The 23,283-nt window shown below is 39.5% G+C and overlaps 1 protein-coding gene across 1 annotated transcript in view; it reads left to right on the top strand.

The window, feature by feature from the left end:
- The first annotated feature begins 630 nt into the window (after window positions 1-630).
- LOC127428603 (arrestin domain-containing protein 1-like) overlaps window positions 631-23,283 on the top strand; it is a 59,388-nt gene continuing 36,735 nt past the window's right edge. Inside the window, exon 1 of the mRNA XM_051677043.1 lies at window positions 631-825. Coding sequence (XP_051533003.1) covers window positions 708-825 — 118 coding nt within the window. The 5' untranslated portion in view covers window positions 631-707. The remainder of the gene's footprint in view (window positions 826-23,283) is intronic.

Below are 23,283 nucleotides of genomic sequence, written 5' to 3'. Positions count from 1 at the left end.
GTTTAATCGATGTCTGCTCCAATAAATTTGACAACATTTTAAGAGCGATTTTAATGGTTTCCCATGTTAACGTGGGACATTGGTTTGAATCGGACCGATCCACACAACACTATTGCACGTGCATGAATTGGTGGGGCGGAGCTTCTGAAGGAGCACTGAAGGGAGGGGCGTGTTTGTTTAGCTGTTGTGTTCAGTTATCAACAGTCTTTCTCAGGAATCGCTTACTCCACCTTTAAGGCAAAAGGCATCTCAAATACTAAAAAATTCTGTTATTTATTTATTTTTTAGTTAAACTTTTAAGTCAAATGCTATGCTGATAATAATATTTAATTTTTAAAAAATGAAATTAAAAATAAGAAAAATGCAATATAAAAGCATTTTCAAACACGTTTCAGACACTGCATTTAAACTAGGCCTATGCTCTGGGTGTTAAGTACAAACGTTCACGAATTCATGCAGTTCTAAAACTTTATCCATACTTTTATATTTATTCTGAGTGCATATATTTCATATGATAATTTGAAACAATCTCGAAGCACAGAGGAAGTCTGACTGACTATTCGGGTGACGTCAGGGCAGCGCTCGTGAATGGGTGGAGACTGAGATGCGAGCCACAGGAGGGAAGTGAAACTGGCATCATTTTGCCTGTGACTTTACGGCGACGATCTCATCCTCCGCGGAGCGCGTGAGTGGTGCTTTTGACAGACATGGGAAAGCTTCAGGAATTCGAGATTACTTTCACCAATAACAAAGTGGTCTACAATCCCGGCGAATCTATATCAGGAACTGTGAGAATAAAAACAAGCCACTCCTTACAGTTTAAAGGTAAGCAGCTCTTTCTGGTCTTTTATATATGCTATTACACAAGGTTAGGCTACAAAATGTATTTGCATGGACAGTACGGCTGTGTTAAGGACGTTGGGTTTCTCCACGTTTAATGTCACATGGTGATGGTAGGGCAACGCATTATCAACATGTTTTGCGCACGATGGGCATGTCCCCATATGACTGTGTTGAATGTTGACATTCAGCATCCAACGCTGCTCTTTTTATATTTAATTGATACTAATGCTTCCAATATCTTTCGAAACAAAACGACGCGTGATAACAGGGCAGTTCCGTTGCAAACTACAATTCATCGACATCTAGACTTTTGTTGTCATGAACGTCAATACACATCCTGTTACTCTTCTGCTTCTTGTTTCGGTTCGGTGACCAAAACGAACCGCTTCTTTTTGTTGAACAACGTTATGTATTGTGCGTGTTTCAACAGGTGTGTTATCCGTCATGCGCTTTGATGTTTGTCATAACTAGCTAACTAACTGATTAACTGACTGGCTAACTGACTTAAAACGTCCAGCATGAAGCGCAGAACAACTGAGGTCTTTCTAATGTGTCTTAAGCGTTTCTTGTTCTAAACATTTTCTAGACCGACGCAACGAAACGTACCTCAACGCTGGGGTCTCGCGACATGTCAAAGTTGAACTACTTTAAATATATAGAACTATTAAATATATATTAGATATACAGTATATACTGTATTTAAACAAAAATCGCGGTAACAGTAAGGCACTTACTGTCCATAAACTGGAAAATACACACTGTTAGAAAATATTGTCACAAGATTATATGTCTTAATATTATTTTAGTATGTAAAATCGCTCAGTCACCTTATCTGAAAAGTTATACTCAGTTTTACAACTCTGCGGCATGGTGACGTAATGCCGGTAAACCCTGTAGTCTGGTAAACTGGTAAAATGCCAGTAAAGCCCTAATTTGATGGCACTAAAATCATGTTTGCATGTATAACGTTTAAGTCTTGAAACTTATGAAAACAGTGTGTATTTTCATAATTTCAACAGGTATAGTTCACCCAAAAATGAAAATGCTCTAATTATTTACTCACCCTCATACCAGATGTGTCTGACTTACTTTCTTCTGCTGAACCAGGGATGGATTACCGACCGGGCCAATGGGGTCAGTGCCCGGGGGCCCTTGACTACCAGGGGCCCTTGACTGCCTGGGGGGACCCTGGGCTTTAAGTTTGCGTGATCCAGTTTGGCGATTTTCCCCCCGCTCGAAAACCCATCAACAATGAAAACGCTCAACAACTTTTGGGCCAGTTGCTATGTACAAAAATGGTGGGAGGGAAGGGGAGGGGGGGCCCTTGGAGATAATTTGCCCCGGGGCCTTTGGAAGTCATAATCCGTCCCTGTGCTGAACACAAGATTTTTTGAAGTATATTTCAGGTCTGTAGGTCCATACAATGCAAGTAAATGGTGACCAGAACTTCAAAAAGCATATAAAGGCAGCATAAATGTAATCCATACGACTCCAGTGGTTAAATCCATGTCTTCAGAAGCGATATGATAGGTGTGGGTGAGAAACAGATCAATATTTAAGTCCTTTTTCACTATAAATTATCCTCCCTGCCCAGTGGGGGTGGGGGGTTGTGTTTAGTTTTTTAATAAATGAGGGACGAGTCAAATATTTTTTTGGTAATTAATTTCATGCCACAAATGCTGTTGATTCAGCTTAGCTTGTAAAACCTGGAACACTCCTTTAAAATGTCATGCTTATGATGACGTTTGATGCAACGCAGCGGCCAAAAACAAACTATTAAAAAATAGCACAGACTGAACGCAAGAACACCTCCTGTGTGAACGGCCACTTAACTGTCTCCAAAATGTACTGAAAAAAGTTCAGCTGGTTCAAGCCAATGGTTTTCCATACTGATGAACATCGAAAATAAGACACTCTGTGTAGTTTTAATAAAGTGGCCATAGCACACGTCATTGGTGAAGGAGATAAGAAAGTAGGTTAGATGAGGTGCTTTTCAGACTGTGTGAATGTACACAAAGAATGCATTGTAAGTGTTTTGACTGAACTATTGGGCTTTGGTGTGTGGGTAAGACATACAGAGAGACAAACTTGAGAAAGAAAGAGACTACTCTAAAAGTCTTGATTTGCATTCACAAATGAGACTAACAATCGTGGTGCACTGCTACCCGACTCAAGGATCCCACCCTTATTGTGACACTTGTCTGAAAAATGATTGACGTTCTGTGGACATGTTTCAGTTCCTGTCAATAATAAGAAACGTCTCTTTGCATTTGACAGCACGTATGTGAATGTCACGTGTTATGGGTCGGCACGCTGCTTTCACCTGCTGTTATGCTTATCAGAATCAGAATGAGGTTTATTGCCAAGTATGCTTACACACAAGGAATTTGTCATGGTGACTGAAGCTTCCAGTGCAAGAGAATGCAACGTATATACATACATACATACAAACATATAAATTTAAACATACCTTTATGTACATATAGTGGAAAAAAAATACAAATACAAAAATAAGATATAACATAAAAAAAGAGAAATATACAATAGAGTAATAATGTTGTTAGACTATTTTATATACAGATACACAGTTATGTGCAGGTGATGTAATGTATTGAAGAAGAGGTAGGATATGTTATAGAATATAAATGAAATATGGATACAAGTAGGAATGGATGGATTGAATATTGCACATGGTTGTATTGACCAAAGGAAAGTATTTGGTGGAAGTTTTAACTGTTCATGAGGGAAAAAACTGTTCCTGTGCCTGACGGTTCTGGTGCTCAGAGCTCTGAAGTGTTGGCCAGAAGGCAACTGTTCAGAAAGGTAGTGGGCTGGGTGAGTGGGGTCCAGAGTGATTTTTCCAGCTCTTTTCCTCACTCTGGAATTGTACAGTTCTTGCAGTGGGTAGGGGATCGCCAGTAATCCTCTCAGCAGTCCGAAATATCCTTTGAAGTCTTCTGATGTCTGACTTGGTAGCTGAACCAAACCAGACAGTTATTGAAGTGCAGAGGACAGACTCAATGACTGCTGAATAGAACTGTATCAGCAGCACCTGCGGCAGGTTGAACTTTCTCAGCTGCGAAGGAAGTACAACCTCTGCTGGACCTTTTTCACAGTGGAGTCTATGTGGGTCTCCCACTTCAGGTCCTGTGAGATGGCAGTGCCCAGGTACTTGAATGACTCCACTGCTGCTACAGTGCTGTTAAGAATGGTGAGGGGGGTTAATGTTAGGGTGTTCTAAAGTCCACTATCACCTCCACTGTTTTAAGCGTGTTCAGCTCCAGGTTGTTTTGACTGCAACCTCCCTTCTGTATGCAGACACATCATCACCTTGGATGTCCCTTCTGTATGCAGACACATCATCACCTTGGATGAGGCCGATGACTGTAGTGTCGTCTGCAAACTTCAGGAGCTTGACAGAGGGGTCCTTGGCAGTGCAGACATTGGTGTAGAGGGAGAAGAGTAGTGGGGGGCACCAGTGCTGATTGTACATGTGCTGGAGGTACATTTCCCCATTCTCACTATCTGCTACCTGTCTGTCAGAAAGCTGGTGATCCACTGACAGAGAGCTGGGTTAATTTAATTCATAGGAGAGCAGGGTTCGCCTCAATCAGGGATGAATCCCAGTTGCCTCCACGTCTGAGACCATCAACCCGTGCATCTTATCACGTGGCTTGTTGAGTGCGTTTCCACGGAGACATAGCATCCGCGCTCAACTCACCACACGCCCCACCGAGAACGAACCACATTATAGCGACCACGAGGAGGTTACCCCATGTGACTCTACCCACCCTAGCAACCAGGCCAATTTGGTTGCTTAGGAGACCTGGCTGGAGTCACTCAGCACACCCTGGGATTCGAACTAGCGAACTAGCGAACTCCAGGGGTGGTAGCCAGCTACCCAGGCCCCGGGCAGGGTTGATGGTGTTAAAAGCCGAACTGAAGTCAACAAATAGTATCCTTGCATAAGTCCCTGGTCTATCCCTGGTTATCAGTGGAATGCGTGACTAGTGATGTCACTATTCAACAGCAGGATGAGGTCATGTCACTGGTGTGATTATTCATTCTCTGCTGGCACTTTAATTCATTAGGTTTTCCTGCATTTCCCCTGTTAGTACTTTGTAGATTTGTTTGCGGTGCCATTCACCTTGACTTAATGTGGAAAAAGCTCCTCTTATGTGTCTTTGTGGCATTACCTCCAGCAGACATTTGTGCATTAGCAAAACAGAATTGCTGGCAGGATAGCTTATACATTACTGTCTCTTTTAAAGGGATAATTCACCCCAAAATGAAAGTTCTGTCATCATTTACTCATCTTCATCCTTTCAAACCCAAATGACTGACTTTCTTCTGTGGGACAGAGGGAGATTCTTTGCAGAATATTGGTGCTTTTTAGTCCTTTTTGTAGCTTGACTTGCAAAATACCTCCTGTTGTGTTTTTAATGAATAGAAGAAAAAAAAACATACAGGTTTGGAATGACATAAGGGTGAGTAAATGATGATAGAATTTTCATTTTAGGAAGTGCTATACCTGTAAGAACAGCCAGTAGGACACATTTTTAGTTTAGCTTCATCTCTCATTACAATAATTTTGACCACTTCCACAACAAACTTTGTGGCGCCTACACTTCATGTAGGAAACTTGTGTGAACAACAGGATGTGTCTTTGTTCATGGCCCTCAATTAACATGCCTTAGTGTTGAAGTGTCTGGAAATGCACAAAAGTCCAAATATCCATTAAAAAACATGCTCTCTCTGCAATTGTTAAAACTTGTTCTTAAAGCTGAAGTGTGTAATTTCTACGGCACAGAACAGAATTGCAAAAATAAACGTTTGTTTTCAAACAGTTTTCTGTATATTCCCCCTGTCTTCTGTTGATCGAACAGATAGTTCCACCCCAACTAATGTCAGTGTTACTGTGTCGTATGGAAGGGTCACTTAAAACAAACAGAGGAATTTTTACAGCACCACAGAGACAGTGTTTACAGTTTTTGAGAAAATGTACCTAAAAAATGGCTTACTTACAGTTTTCTCTGCATATTTAAGGAATAGTTTACCTAAAAATGAAAATTCTCTCATCATTTATTCACATTCATGCCATCAGATGTGTATGACTTTCTTTCTTCTGCTGAACACAAACGAAGATTTTTAGAAGAATGTTTCAGCTCTGTTGGTCCATGCAATGCAAGTGAATGGGTACTAAAATGTTGAAGGTCTGAAAAGGACATAAAGGCAGCGTAGAAGTAATTCATAAGACTCCAGTGGTTAAATCTACATCTTCAGAAGCGATATGATAGGTGTGGGTAAGAAACAGATCAATATTTAAGTCCTTTTTTACAATCAATTTCACTTTCACATTCTTCTTCTTTTGTTTTTGGAGATTCACATTTTTCATGCATATCGCCACCTACTTGGCAGGGAGGAGAATTTAGAAACTGACTTAAATATTGATCTGTTTCTCACCCACACCTGTCATATTGCTTCTGAAAATATGAATTTAATCACTGGAGTCTTATGGATTATTTTTATCTTGCCTTTACGTGTTTTTGGAGCTTAAAAATTTTGGTACCCATTTATTTGTATTGTGAGGACCTACAGAGCTAAAATATTCTTTGAAAAAATTTTTGTGTTCAGCAGCAGAAAGAAAGTCATACATATCTGGTATGGCATAAGGGTGAGTAAATGATGATAGAATTTCATTTTTGGGTAAACTATCTCTTTAAGCTTGGACAAGAGAAAGTATGTTTAACACCTAAAAAATTACACACTTCAGCGTTAAATCTCATTTCTGTTAGGTTACATACTGTAGTTTTATCATTTCTTGAGAGAGCTGTCTTTTAAGTGATCCTGTTAAAATACATGTCTCGAATAGCAAATTTGTATTCTCTTTAACCTCAGACAGCCATCAGTGTGGTATAAATGATTGGGAGTAATTTCTCTTTTGTGTGTAAATAAGTGCGTGGCAGCAGCTGTCATTCTTGACTCCACAAAATTGTAAAAAAGAAGAATCAGGCAGAATCAATTTTCTCCCATGTTGTTAATTTATTTGTAAATGCTGTGCCTGAGGTGCTTACTAACATTATTGTTTGGGTTAACATTGTTGTCAGTTCAGGTTTAGCTCATTCTTGTTTAGCTATACCTTAAAGGAATAGTTCACCCAAAAATGCAAATTCTGCCATCATTTACTCACACTAAAGTCTTTCTAAACCTGTATGACTTTCTTTCTTCCTTAAAACACAAAAGCAGTTGTTTCTAGCAGAATGCCCAAGCTGCTTTTTTACATATTATAAAAGTGAATGACAATGGCTGCCACACTGTTAAAATGTTCGTAAAATGTGTAATGTTAAAAGACTGTAAAAATGCTACAGTATAAAAACGTTAATTGGTACGGTAAAATCTTAAAATATATTTAAAAAGACAATACATGTAGTTTTACTGTAAAATTTTGTAAAACAAATGTATGGTTTTCATTTTACATTAACTGTGAAAATGTATATTATGTTAAACAAGTGAGTACATGTACTTTTTACAGTAAATTATTGTTGAAATTACGGTAAAAAACAATAATCTGGCGTTCCCAGAATTCCCTGCATGACCTGGTCTTTCAGCTCCCCCGCTCTCGCTACCCTCGATGCGGAGCGGCCAGGGGGTATTCGGTGATCCCCCCCAGGTGGATAATGCGCTCGCGGTGCACCTGTGTCCGCAGAGCGCCGCCACCTGGCGTGGGCGCCCGAAACTCCCATCCAGGGCCTGTAGGTTTACGTCGTCCCTGACGCCTCTGCCCTGCATGCCATGGCTCTCCTGCAAGTACCAAGCCAAGGTGCTAAAAGAACTGCACGAGGGTAGTTCTGACCCAGGATTGATGCAGGAACTGCGCTCGGTGACCGACCTCGCTCTCCGGGCGACGAAGGTCACGGCGCGGTCTCTCAGGCAGGCGATGTCCACCCTGGTGGTCCAGAAGCGCCACCTTTGGCTCAACTTGGTTGAGATGCGCGAGGCTGACAAGGCACGGTTCCTTGACGCCCCCATCTCCCAGGTTGGCCTATTCGGCAACACCGTCAAGGACTTTGCCCAGCAGTTCTCGGCAGTGAAGCAGCAGATGGAGGCCATACAGCACATCCTGCCCCGGCGCGGCTCAAGTCCCAGCACCCCGTCTGCTAGTCGCCAAGGGCGTCCTCCTGCAACTACAACACCGGCTCCGCCGCAGCCTGCCCCTGTGGCCCGGCCCCGGCGTGGAGCTCTCACAGGAAGCAGATGCCACCCATCTCACGGCTGGCTGCCAAGAACCCGTGGAAGGCTTCGAAGCGACCCTGAGACGGGCGACCCAGGGGCAAGGAGACCCGCTTCTCCGGAGCTGGTGAGCAGACCACTCCATCCCCCGGTGGAGGGCCGGGAGGAGAATCTTTTGTTTCGTTTTCATTTAATTTCGCCGCATGTCCAAGAGGCTGTGGTACCCAAAAGTTCAACAAAAGAGCGGTTTTCTTGTTCCCTGGGTCACATGATCGGTGTGCACGGCCAACATCACGACCACCGTCCCATCTTTGCAGGTATGGCACCCCAGCGGCGGTCCCCCCGCCTCTGTGCGCCCAGTTGTGGCACAAACACGCCCACACGGGATTGGGTCCGGTGGACTACGGGGACGAGACTCCTCCTCCCCCCTCCTTGGCCAATCTTATGGTGGGCGGCAGGAGCCAGGTAAGTGCTTCGATGTCCCTGGACTCAGCACGGCCACGGGGCTCGAATCCCCTTGATGTGGCACCTTGAGATCCTCCCCGCCGCAAGGTCCTTGGTCCCTCTCGCCCAGAGTTTGGACGCATGGCTCGCGCTTTCCAACCCGTCGCGATGGCTGACCCGGACCGTCCGACTCGACTACGCGATTCAGTTCGCCAGGTGCCTGCCCAGGTTCAACACCGTCCGCTACACCTCGGTGAAGGGCGAGAACGCCGCTACCTTGTGTGTGGAGATCGCTACCCTTCTGCGCAAGGGCGCGATAGAGCCTGCCCCTCCAGCCGAGATAAAGAAAGGGTTCTACAGCCCTTACTTCATTGTACTGAAAAAACTGGTGGGTTGCGACCAATGCTGGACCTGCGAGTACTGAACCGGGCTTTTCACAGACTCCCGTTCAAGATGCTGACGCAAAAATGCATTCTAGCGAGCGTTCGGCATCAAGATTGGTTCGCGGCGGTAGACCTGAAGGACACGTACTTTCACATCTCGGTCTTACCTCGACACAGACCCTTCCTGCAGTTTGCCTTCGAAGGCCAGGTGTACCAGTACAAGGTCCTCCCCTTTGGCCTGTCCCTGTCCCCTCGCATCTTCACAAAGGTCGCAGAGGCTGCCCTTGCCCCGCTAAGGGAAGTGGGTGTCCGCATCCTCAACTATCTCGACGACTGTCTAATCCTAGCTCACTCTAGAGAGTTGCTGTGCGCACACAGGGACCTCGTGCTCCGGCACCTCAGCCGACTGGAGCTTCGGGTCAACTGAGAAAAGAGCAAGCTCCTCCCGGTTCAGAGCATCTCTTTTCTCGGTCTTGAGTTGGACTCAGTCTCGATGATAGAGCACCTCACGAACAAGCGCTCACAGTCGGTGCTGAACTGTCTGAAGGTGCTGACCGGCCTAGTACGTGTGCTAATGAGCCCCTGTGCTGAGGTAGGTGCTCCACATGTGCTGGTTCCCCGAAGGCGACCCCATGTGATATCTTCCGCAAAATTGTTTCCCTGATGGCAAACTGCGTCTTCCTTGGGCAGAGGCCCCTCTGCCCCTGGTCGCCATGCACTGTAGAAACTCCTCCCCCTTTGAGTATGACCTACCATGGGACCTCTCCACATGACATACTTCCGAAAAGACTCGGTAAGACCATGTGACGTATTCCACTCAAAATACCCCCCCCCCCCTTTTTGGGTGGGGTGTGGTCTCCACGGTGTCTTCCCCTTGGGAGGGACACCCCCCAACGCAGACACTTATGGCTCCCAGTCATTTAACAAATTCCACTCTTTTTTGGGGAGAAAAGAGAGGGAAAAGAGACCTCGGCTGGGCTAGCTTGTCCCTATAGTTGGGCAGTTGACTTGTTCCTGATGGACCGTTCGACGCTCATAAGAACGTTTGGGGAGGTTACGTGACGGCCTGGTGCGCTGGCTACGAGGCACACAGCAGTCTGCCCGTCACACACCACCAGTTCACGCAACACTGTTCAGCTAGTTGTGGCATTTTGTAAGGGTCCCGTTGTGTCACTATATCGACACAACGTCGAATGAGTGACAGATAGGGAATGTCCTGGTTACTTTCGTAACCTCCGTTCCCTGATGGAGGGAATGAGACGTTGTGTCCCTCTTGCCACAATGCAGAACTACCCGCTGAAATGGCCGGGACCTGGTCTCGGATCCTCAGCACAAAACCTGAATGAGTGGTTGCATACCAGCTCCTTTTATATCCGTATGTCCGGGGGAGTGGCATGCAAATTCCACTCACCAATTCTCATTGGCCTTTTTTAAAAAAAGCAGAGGTGTTTGGGGCTCCCAAGAGTGACCCCTAGTGTCACTACATTGACACAATGTCTCATTCCCTCCATCAGGGAACAGAGGTTACGAAAGTAACCAGGAAGTTTCTGAATCTTACATACTGGACCTTTAATAATATAAACGATGGTAATGCACCGTAAATTATACAGGCATCAAAATTACATCCCATAAAGCCTGAAACGTGTTTACCGTATTTTTTACTGTGAATGTCTGGCAACCATAGCTGCCAGTTTTTTACCGTAAATTTAACAGGATTTTTTTTACGTGCAAGCATGATTTTCACTGAATAATAACTTTAATTTCCATCAGTTCCTCACACAATGCCTCGTATGTCTTTAGATTACTTGAAATATATAGCATGTGAGTCACAGGGACTAGAGGTAGATGGATATTTTGGTCAAGTCATTTTTATTTGTATAGGACTTCTCACAACACACCGTTTCAAAGCAACTTTACAGAAAATTTCATAACAGAACACGAAGCTGTAATGTTTTGTCATCATTATGCCATTTGATAAAAACATGATTGTAAATGAAAAAAGTTAAACAACTATTTGGAGACGTCCCCAGCACGTCAGCACATACATGTCTTTAACGTCATATCTTGTGAATAATAATAAACCTTATACCTCATTAAACCTCATCTGGTGAAATATACAAAACCCCTGGTGAATATAGATGCTATAAAAAGCTTCATTTGGTATAAATACTTGTAACGTAGCAAAGTCTTCATCAGTTCAAAATAAGAGCCCCTTGTGTGATTCAGGCTTGTTTATAGTTAAAAGTCCCATGTTATGCACCAAATCTTAATTTTTGTTCTGGTTATTATTTGGATTTTGGTTGAACAATAAACTATATCTGGGATTTTATTCATTTTGGACTCTTGTAACCTCTATATGTCTGTGCCCATCACAGTAAGGAAAGACAAATAACTATCGGCCGATAAATCGTTTATTTTTGTGCACAACCTTAGATATCGGTATCAGCCAATCCACTAATATGGATATCAACCTCTAATATGGACTGCTTTTATGAGGCTGCATAAAAAATTCTTTGAATTTACCTGATTTAATCATGTACATTGGTTCCACATAGAGCTGGGCGATATGACCAAAATCTTATATCACGATATGAGTAATTTTATATCACGATAATGATATATATCACAATATATTTACAACATTTTCCGATCAATAAAATTTTATTAGATATTAAGCCATGTCGCAATGTGTAATTTTGAGTAATCCAGTCAGTGAATTAAATACTTTATAAATGAAAACTACTAATTTTCTCTTTATTTGCCAGTTGACAAAGTAAAAAAAAATCCCACATTTCAGTCTGATGATGTGCACTAATCTTCTTTTTCTTTTTATAATAATAATAATAATAATAATCATAAAAATAATAATAATAATAATTATTATTAGTAACTTTCCTCAATAAACTTAACATCTTCTCAAAGCAATGCAACAAAGAAATTAACATACAAATAAAAAATTATCCATAAATAAACACTTAATTAGACTCTTAGTGTTTTTAGTAATCAATATAATGAAATTATAAAATATCTGAAGGAAAATATGGTATGAATGATTGATTTCCTGATATCAAACATCATTCTAACTGAATTTTAGAAAGGGTTTTGATGTGCATTATAAAAACCCACATGACATTGAAAGAAACCAGAATGAGTAGTGGGTGTGATCTCATTCAAATGAATTTGAGGAAAGAGCAGTCACTCCGTGTAATGCGTGCGTGTGCTGTACACATTTCACATGTGACAATTTTGCGTTACCGCGATAGTGCCGATAATCCAAAATGTATACCGGTTGACAAATTTCTACCAGTTTATCATGTCTACCGGTATATCGCCCACCCCTAGTTCCACATGAATCAATTAAGTTACATCAACATATTTTTCCTCTTGTTTTAGCTCATTAATTATTTATCAGAAAACATAATTTGTTCACGTAATTTAAACATAATGGAATAAAGTTATTTTTAAATGACCCAATTAAGTTGCCTCAAAGTGATTTTATATGTGTCCCTAACATTTACTTTTACATTAACTCATTTAGCTGATGTTTTTATCCAGAGACACTTACAAATGAATTACAGCAAAAGAGATTCATCATGAGGCAATAACAAAAGAAGTGCTGCAATAGAAAGTTTCAAATTGTTTAGAGAAGTACAAGTAGGGAGAAGGTGAGAGACAGTGGTGAAAGAATGGAGTACGATTTTTTTTACATTTATTTTTTAGGAAAAATGAAGTCAGTTAGCGCATAAAGGCCTGTTCACACCAAACCGGTTTTCCCAGTGCGATTGTTCATTCCAAAACGAGTTTGAGCGGTAACAATGGATTACGATGGTGCTATTCACAGCGTGTCTGACAAATTGTCTGCAGACAATCTAAGGTTTTTTATATGAAGTGGTCGGATTGTTTTTTTTCTTCGGACTGATGAAAACTGATTAACCAATGAGAAAAGAGCTTTTTGTAATTTTTCCAGAGTCGCTGCAGCTGCTCAGTCCAGCGCGTTTGTGGTGCTAACACCAGCATTGGATGATACACACCCAGAAAATTATATACTTAAAAATAAATAGTTGTAGTTCATGAACCCTTTGTACTGCAAACATAAACCCGGTCTGTTTTTGAAAGTTTGCTTATGGTTTTTTGTCTTAATGTACATTATTTAATATGTATATAAATGTCCCTGTATATTCTCATGGCATTAAAAATAGCAGCGAGGTTTGGCAGTTTGTTTGCACTAAGCTCATAGTAAAATATCCCATAAAAAGATCCATTACATGCAATGTTTTAGACAAACGAATTGCAGAACCACACTGATATATTGTCCTTGCAAAAAAAAAAAAAAAAAAAATAGCAAAGTGTTGCAATTATTTAAATAAAGCACGGTGAGCCTGTGTTTTCTTTGATATTACTTTTAATATATGCATCATATTTTATACTATACCTGTTATTATCAGTGTACATTGTTCCATGTGTATTTGTATCATGGTAAGTTGTGTTATATTATCCAGGCATTATAAAAAGAGAAGTTGAGTTCGGGAGTCTGGAATATTGACCTACTTGTTACGTGTGCAAATAAATATCCAACAGCGCTCTTTACTCTTCTCACTCGCATAAAACACACTGATTATATACTCCTCAAAATGCATCAACAGCTTGGAAAGAACACAATGAAACAGTTATGCCAAATTAGGTAAATAAATGCTTTAACATTGTTCAATATAGTAATATCTAACAGCTGAAGGGTGCAGACAGGAGACTGGTATAACAACAGCACCACAACATGCAACAGCGCCGCCTACTGTACAGGGGTGAAAAAGTTTTTAGTTTCATTTTTTTTACGGACTCGAGTGTGAATAGACCTTCCGTCAAAGGTTCGTCCCACAAAATCATCATGGATTTGGTGTGAACAGGCCTTTAGTAGGATTGGGTCAAGTGCTTACGAAAGAGATGCGTTTTTAGAAGTTTCATGAAAGTAGTTAGAGAATCAGATGCTCGGGTGGAGTTTGGAATTTATTTCTAGAGCGAGTAACGGTAGAAGTGGAAGTCTGAGAAATTGATTTTGTGCCTCTGTGAGATGGCACCATATAATTCATTTCTTCAGTTTAACATAATATTTATGTGTCACATTTCTGATTTGTTATAAGGTTATGCTATTCCTAACCTTTAGCTAGCGAGTGGTAATTGCTTCTTGAGTAAAGCAATGTACAGCATTTTGTTTGAGTATACCCATCCTCAACCTAAGCAAAACCTCCACTCTTCACCACACCAGCGTAACAGAATCATTTAGAAATACCAAAAGAACAACATCAAACACTATTAAGTCTCCCCCTTTTCTCATGATTCTAACAAATGCTTAAAATAACACTTAATTTCAAAATGTTTACTCTCCGCATCAAGTTCCATGCTGGGAACATACAAATCCCCTGCCCAAAACGCCTTGCCCCATGTTGTTGAACAGACTTGATTGGTTCACATTCACCCTACATAATGTAATCTAGTAGAGTGCACATTTTAGATAATTACATTACTCAAAAGCAAAGAAACCAAATTTTGCTGTGTAGATCACAAATAATATGATTTAGTAAATCAGACAACCTGCATTTTCCAGTTTGTTTTAGTGTGCTATGATGCTTTTTTGGGTCCTTTTTTGGAACTTGACAACCCCTGGTCCTCATTCACATTCATTTTATGGAAGAAAACAGCTCGAACATGCTGCAGAACTTCTCCTTCGGTGTTCCACAGAAAAACATACAGTTCATGCTGGTTCGGAACAACATAAGGGTGAGAAAATTTTTACAGAATTAAAATTTTTCTCCGAACTATCTCTTTAATAGTCATAGTTACAAAATATCTTAATGCATGCTTACAGATGTGTTCATCATCTGCAAATTATGCTGCCAGCTTTGCCTTAGAGTCTAGCTGCAACCAGAACGACATGATGTTGTTAAGCTTTTCAGTACACGTTGCTCTGAGTAAGCTGACTCGTGCTTTGGCTGTCTTATCTATACTTTTTAAGTCTGGGCACTTCAATAAATAGTCCTGTCATGGAGCTGATGGGCGTGAGAGACAGTGACATTTTTTTATTTTCAGATTCGCTCTGGGTTAGGGAACTTATTAGATGGAAATGAAAAGCATGACATGAATATTAAAGTATGTGTGTCTCCACAGTCATTGTCCCTTTCAGTGCAGTGACACGGTTCTGTTGAGAGAGAGTCTCTCATTTACACCCAGTATGCAGTGTAGTGTTACCAATGATGCCGGTCTACAAAATGAAGAGGACCATGCAGTCTCTGCTTTGGCAGAAGACATGTTTAATCCCTCTTAACTATAAAAGAGGGGCTTTAGCCTGTTTTTAATCTGTCAGTTACAAAAAACTCCAAAGATGTCATGATTACTTTTATCTCAAATGGTTAGAAACGATCTACAGTAGAAGTGTAGTGTAAAACTGAACAGTCTAGTGTTGCAGTGTTTATCAATGTCTGTAGATCATTTTGCACTATGGAGCTTTTCTTTGACACTGTGGGACCTGTGTTATTTTAGAAAGGGAAATATCTTCAGTGTTTCAGATATAACAGTTCAGTTCAGTTTTACATAACAAACCTGATACACATCAGAAACGGAATACTGAATGACTCATTGAAATCAAAATCTAGCATGCAGTATATGCTTGTGTTCTTCTTTTTTTGTATTTTTTTGTATTTTTTAATTCCCTTTTCTCCCAATTTGGAATGCCCAATTCCCACTACTTAGTGGCTCATGCTACCCTCCGTGATCCACGCACAACTTACCACTTGCCCCATTGAGAGCGAGAACCACTTAACGCGACCACGAGGAGCCCCCCGCTTGTGTTCTTCTTAAATTATTATAATTTTTTTGATAAAATTTATTTGTATAGAGCATTTCACAAATGCATATGGTTCCAAAGCGAAAAGTGCGCAAGCCAAAGGTGACAGTGGCAAGTAACATTTCTGTAAGATGTTTAAAAATTCTGTTATGGGTTAACAAAATTAACTTTCAGTGATATATGCATTTGCTATGTAAAAAGAGAATGTCCTTTACGCATATTATTAAAAGCCACTGACTAGCAATAACAAGTAGCAAATCATGGTTACGAAACCTCAACGCTGTTGGCTGCAATCCCTTCAATATGTCCTGCCCCAACTTCCTTTTTCAATAGAAAATGCATCAATAAAAAAAAAAAATGTGTTTAATCAGACTATTTAATGGGATCTTGAACGAACTCTGCAGAATAAATGTATAATCTATTAATTAATGTATTCATAATCCTGCAAAATAATGTGTTTCCTAATAAAAATAGCACAAATATTGTTATAGGAACATGATAGCATGCTCATTTCATGTTCTTTGCTAAATCCAGCTCTTTATCAAATGCAGTCTAGTGATTGTGATAAGCTTTTTTGTAATGCTCTGTGGATTTCCAACTGTCTACGTCTCAAGATACACTCACATAAACAAGCCCCTCTATTCATTAGCAATGGACATGGGCTGATTGGTTGTGTAAGGCAACACCACTGTTACTGAGGCCAGTATCAACATGATGCCACTCAAAGTCCCACACTGGCTTTCTCTGTGTGTTTTAGAATAGTCTCACTTTATCACCTCATCATAAAGATGCATCCACTACTTTTACTGGTAATGTGGCATCTACGCCCTTGTTTGTGTTGAAATATCTGGCAAACCAATAAAGACAAACATAAGTTTAGCCATAAGTTTCCCCTCATAACGGGAATCGCAGACCTCAAATGTCAGTTATTTTTCAATGAAACAGAGTTTATTTTGGGGGAACAAAAGAGCTTTTTGAGTATTCAGTCAATAATAACACCTTATTAGTGTTCTACAGTTTCGAGGATGAGTTAATAGCATTCACAGGTCAGTTACTGACCATAAGAGCATCCTAAAACCTTCTACAGACAAATGGCATAACCTGTGGCCTATTTAGCCGCAAATTACATTTTGTTGCAAATTTTGTTGCATTAGTGAAATTTATGTGCACACATGCAAGAAGAGCGCTCACGACTCATGATTGCTTTTGTGTGTGAATGGTCAAAATGCATCTTGGTGAGATTTTGGAAACTGTGTTAAGTTGGTCCACCATGTGCAGTAAGTACCAAATATTTAGATGTATAACCCTGAAAACAAAGAGTACAGATGTGTTTGAGGAATTTGCAAACTTTAAGTCACGAGCCAGGACATTTGCATTTTTGCAAAGATTTTATTAAGACACGATGCCATAAACCTCACAAAGTTTGGCAAATCTAGCAACAGTTTTTCTTATAAGCACTAACTAACTTATAAACTAACTTAAAACACCTGACAAATTTATAATAATGATCAACTGAAAACAATATGCATTGAACTACAGAAAGCCAAATGGGACAAAATAGTGTTTGTTTAAATTTAAAGGACATACTGTTAAAAGTATTCAACTTCTGATATTGGAGAGTATCTGAGACTGAGACAAATATTAGTGGGACCTTTAGTTTTAATTTGAGTAATACTTTTAAGATTTACTATATAAATGACACCTCATCGATGTACTGTAACATTTAAATTTTAATTATAAAGTGTATTATATTCCGGTATTTCATCAAAGGATGAGTCCATACACTTCCACAGTGGTCTTGGCTAAGCCTTGATCCACTGACCCTAGAACAGCCCCTGGGCCATATGATAGCTTTTTTGTGTGGAATTGACCAAATTTGTAGTCTTAATTCAGTGAATATTTTGATGAAATCAATTGACCAGTTCACAAAACCTGGTATGATGTGTCTTGATGGGGGTAACCATGATGCAAGACGTGTGACATGCATGGACGTTGTATTTTAGGCTTTGCTATACGCAATGCATAATTTAAATTCATTTAAACCGACAGATCTGAGTTCAGGAGACTCTATGGTGTCAGTAAAGGGCTACACTTTCGACATATGGAGTTATTTGACAAAACAACTTTTTTGAGTTTGTCTTTGGGAGATACGCCAACAAAACTACATTTGGTTAAAAAAAACTAATTACATTTTTACATTGAAACCTGTTTGAGTCGAAAGATTAGAGTCTCTAATTTCATCTGATATGCCATTTATTTTATTTATTTTTTTTTTTTTTTAGCTATTTATGCGAAACACCATGATGCTAAACACAATGTACACTAATGTGTATTTTAGCACATTTTTTCATTAGAAATCCTATATATTTACTATGCATTATCCATTGAGAATCAATGGGTTCATCCAAAAGCCGAAAAATGTTGCTTTCAGAGGCTTTATATGGAGTTAAAAATAATGTGCATTTTAAACTGTTCTGAGACCAGTGCAGATAGACAGCACACTGAAGATTATGTCATTTACTAAATAGGGAGCAAGGGAGCATCCTATATCTTTCCTATGCAGCTAAGTGCATTCATTCTTAAAATCCAACCAAAATTCAGTTTCAGGCTGCAGATGATGTTTGGACTAATCAACGTGTTTGGCAAACAAGGACCAATGGTAATCAGTACATAGATTCATAATTTATAATGTGTAATTTTGTTTTTAAAATGGTTGGCAGTGATTGGACAATGCTGGCCATTACTTTAAATCAGAATTAATTATGTTAATTTCTGATATAGTGTCTGTAACATCTCAAAAACATGAATAACCAACACTCCTGGAAACATAATAAACAATTTGATCTGACTTTCTATAGCTTGGTGTTGTTTACAATTTCACAACTTAGTCCCACTGTCCACATAAGGGTTGGAGTGAGGGATTTTTAAACCACTTATATTAATCATTTTTCTAATTTGAGGGGTAGTTTATGGTTAGGGTAAGAGTAAGGGATTAGGGATAAGGTTAGGACAGTGTTATTTTAACATGAATGTTCTTCCAGACCTATCAAAATAGGTTGACACAGGAACATGTCCTGCTTGGTAAAATGACCTCTTTCAATTTCAGTTTCAAAATGAAAAAGTCTGTTGTTCAACCAAGCCCTTGTTGACTCATTAAGGTTTTGATCAGTTGAATCCCAATTCTTTAAACTGTGGTGATCAGAAACTGTGTTCAATCAAGGCCATAAACTGATGTAACAGCATGTCCCTGCAGGTATAGAGAACTCGTACAAGCCTACAAGAGCTCCACGCCTGCTTCTGCCAGCTGTAAATAGCAAACGCACTGAGTCACAGTGAAACTAGTTTTCTCAGGGGCTTCCAAATCCTAATGTGTCTAGACTTGGGGCATGTTTTTAAAAATAGAACTACCTTTTAATTAACACTTTGTACACAGCAATCTTGATTTAATCACTGACAGGAATGTGTCTTTGTGAAAGTATCTTGTTGTGGCCCTCATAATGAAAGTCCCCCAAACATTGTTTGGTAATATTTCAAAAAGACATAAAGATGCTGAATTCAATTACATTGCACCAGAATGATATCAAAAGCTTGTCTGTAAACTGGACCCTAGAGATATGCTTCAGGTAAAGACTTTTTTCAGTGTTTGTTATAGTAAGATATCTGGATTGTTGTTCCACTGATGCCAACAGCACCTATGTTGGCACCTCTAACCTTGCTTTGACTTTTTGATGCCTTCCAGCAGTCCCACCATGCCAGTCGCACAGGGGAATTTTATCACAACTCTCCAAGCCCAAAGAAATGCTCTCCCTCCTTCTCTTTGTATCCATCTTTATCTCTTCCTATCTGTCTTTTTCTCTCTCTCTCTAAAGGCTTTCTGGACAAGGAAGATTAATATGAGACATTTTTCCACACTGTCTCACTGGATGAGGGATGCAGCTGTAGTGTTTTGAAATAGAGGACAGAAGATGCTGGAAAAATTTATGCTCTTATGTTTTTGACTAGTGACACTTTCAACTGCTCTAATGATTGTTTTTAAGTGTACGCTTTCAGATCACTCTTAAGTAGTAGTGACTAATGTAGGACGTATTCGCTGAATATGAAATATTAAAGCATCTGCATTGTCTTATTAGTCTCACAGGAAACCAAGGAATCCTCATGTTCCATAACAGGAATACTTTGAGAAACTGATCACATGTGAGAACAAAAGCTACAGATATGTCAGCATCCCCCTTTTTGTCCAAGTTCCTACTCTGTGTTTATATATTTCACCATCTCAGATTTAGGATCTCACAATTCAATTTTCTGTGTTTCTCTTCATTTAATGGATATTATATCTCTGTAGAGGCCCCAGGGATGAGTGTGTAGTAGATTTGGGTATGGAAGGAACCTACCAAAGTTAGGAGACTACGGAATGATTCATTCTTATTAATATTTCTAGCGATTGCTGTTGTGGCTGAATGTTATACAAGTATTCTAGGTTTCCATATCATGTTTTCATTTGTAAAATAAAAGTTTTGTGTTTCCCTTTATAAAATATATCTTAACAGTTTTTGTCTAATATGTGGTTTTGTGCAAGTTATGCCTTCCACATGCTTGAGGCTTTCGCTCTCACAGAAACCACCTCAGATGAAGCGCACACATCATAAGAACCTGGAGCCAAATTTACAAAACACAATAGAATTCTTCTTAACTAATATTTTCTTCTAATTTTCTAACTTAAGAAAAAAAATAAGTTAATAATATTTTGTATTCCCAAAAAAGCAATCCTAAGTTTTTCTTATACATATTTTGTAGCTAGGTACCTTCTTACGAACTTCTTATAATTTATCAAAGGAATTTTACTAAAACAAAATTCTTAAAAGATGTTCATGAATCTGTTCCCTGGATTTAAACCCCCACCCCCCCAAAATAAAATTGATCAGTGACCTCCAGGGCCCTCGTCTACTTGGTAATCAAATGTCTTTGTGGTGGGCTTTGGAATTGTGGAATTTTGTCATTGATTTGTTTATTTGTATGTGTGTGTGTGTATTGGAATAAGAGTGCTAAATTGAGAGGAGGAGAGGTTAGCCTTCACCTGGCTGCAGGTTTATGGCCGTTACTAGGACTATCATGTTGGAATGCGGTTGCTATGCCACCGGCATTCAGAAGTCCTTGTCCCAGGAGAAATATGGGGTTTCCCAGCCCCAATGTCCTTTGTGTGCAGGTGCCCTCTCCTATTCACAATCCCACAGAGGACAAAGACGCTTTTACCTTCCGAACCAGAGCCAGCTTGATTGTGCTGGAGCTTGAGAGGGTGACAGTCTTGAGAAGACGGCACGTTTTAACGCAGTTAATTTGTTCATTTAATGGTTAGAGCAGTGTTCCTAAATCAGGTGAGAGCAATGTAAAAAAGTGCAAAAAAGTAAACTGTTAAGTTTATTATGTGTTTGTGGGTTTTAAATGATCAGTTAAACAAATCCCTTTCACATAACCCACAATAAACATAATACAATTCAATCACTTCTAAAAAATAATATTTAGGTTTTAATTAAAGAAATATGAAGGAAAAATAATATAAGTTAATAACAAACAAATAAATGTGTTTACAGTAAAAGTCTATGGGACAACCATACAGTTGCCCTGTCGACTTCCATCGTAAGGGTGCATCTCAATCAGCTCCCTAGCTCAGTATTTAGTGCACTGCTCAGGATCGCCATTTCTAGGGCTGTCCCAATTGCTAAATCATTCCAGTGTCCTGAATTGATTTACTATAAATTCTCCTCCCTGCCCAGTAGGTGGCAATATATAAGAATAAGGTGAGCGTAAAAGTGGAGATTGATAGTAAAAAAGGCATTAAATATTGATCTGTTTCTCACCCACACCTGTCATATCGCTTCTGAAAATATGAATTTAACCACTGGAGTCTTAAGGATTACTTTTATGCTGCCTTTATGTGCTTTTGGAGCTTCAAAATGTTGGTACCCATTCACTTGCATTGTATGGACCAACAGAGCTGAAATATGCTTCTAAAAATCTTAATTTGTGTTCAGCAGAAGAAAGAAAGTCATACACATCTAGGATGGCATGAGTGTGAGTAAATGATATGAGAATTTTAATTTTTAGGTGAACTATCCCTTTAAGTGATGATTTATCCATCGTTATTATGTTTTACTGTTTTGTAATGATAACAAGTTAAAGTTTTTTTGTCAATCTTGAGGAAATTTTAGTTGAGAAGATACAGAAGATAAAGAACTGAGGTTTGTCTGATGTTTCAATAATACATCTGTATTCAGAACATCTGCTTTATTAACATGCTGTAACAGGCTGCTCTTTGTCTCTGTGAAAATTAACAGAGCTGTGTGCTGGTTTCTTTGGCCCGCAGTCACTCAGTCAAAACGCTGCATAAATGAACGAGTCAGTTTATTATATTTTGAGTGGAAAAGGTGTCATAGAACACTTTTATGAGGTGGAAAGATTGTTAAAATTGGAGGACAAAGCTTCTAAAATCTGTCTGCAGCTGGGAAATTGATATCAATAATAAAAGTTTAGAGCCACAACAAACTTTACTCATTTACATGTACAACCTTGTTGCTCTAAACACCCATATGATACAGTTTCAGCCTATCTTTTAAACATCTCATCTCACCATGCGCACCCAAACACCTTCATAAGTTAAATCAGGTTTTGTAAAGAATGTTACCCATCCTCCCATAGGATAGGGTAATTTGTCTGTGTCGGTGAGAATTTAATTACAGATCTTCCATCATGCTGCCTATTTTCACCTCATTTTGTGAATGCAGGACACAAGTTTTTCAGTTATCTGTGAGAAAAATTGAAGAGTACTCCATGCAGTGCCTAATACAAGAGAATACTGAAATGCCTTTTTCTGATGAAATCGTTTGTACATTAGACAAAACAAGGTTCCAGTGTTTGTAAAAATATAAATGACTGATGTTTAATGCATATTACAGACATTGCAGGGCGATACTTATTAGTCATTGTTCATTTGAACCTTAACGGAAGAGGCGTACTTACTCTCTTTATTTATGTCCATTTTAAACAAGCGTGGGTGAAATGAATGTTTCAGTAAATCATGCAAGACTTGCTCCTAGGCAGAATTGACCTTTTAAATCAGTGCTTCTTATTGGTCAGTTATTGACATTTTGGAAAATGGTTTTCGAGGATGAAAGCATGTCATGTAGGCATGTCGCGATTATTAAATAATCATTTGATCACAGTTATTTGAACTAACCGTGGATATTTGAGATGACCGTGATTATTGTGCACTTCAAATTCCAGTCAATTTTAATCCCCAAATAAGGGACATTTAAGCGAATATATAAATGCCATAAACAGTGCGTTTATGACCACGGATGTCAACCAGAGCAGCTCCTGTCTGAAAGAGCGCGGGAAGCTCTTCTCAAGCACTTTGCTGCTCTTCTTTAGCAGAGGCTCATGTCAAACTTCTGCGAAAATATAAACTAACAAATATAAACTTTGATAGTCAATGCAAAGTGCTATGGTTTCACTTTAATTTAACGATCGTGTAATAGCAAATGTTCCTGGTCA

Source organism: Myxocyprinus asiaticus, chromosome 38 (assembly GCF_019703515.2).
Source record: "Myxocyprinus asiaticus isolate MX2 ecotype Aquarium Trade chromosome 38, UBuf_Myxa_2, whole genome shotgun sequence".
Classification (NCBI taxonomy): domain Eukaryota; kingdom Metazoa; phylum Chordata; class Actinopteri; order Cypriniformes; family Catostomidae; genus Myxocyprinus; species Myxocyprinus asiaticus.
This window is presented reverse-complemented; position numbering and strand designations above follow the sequence as displayed.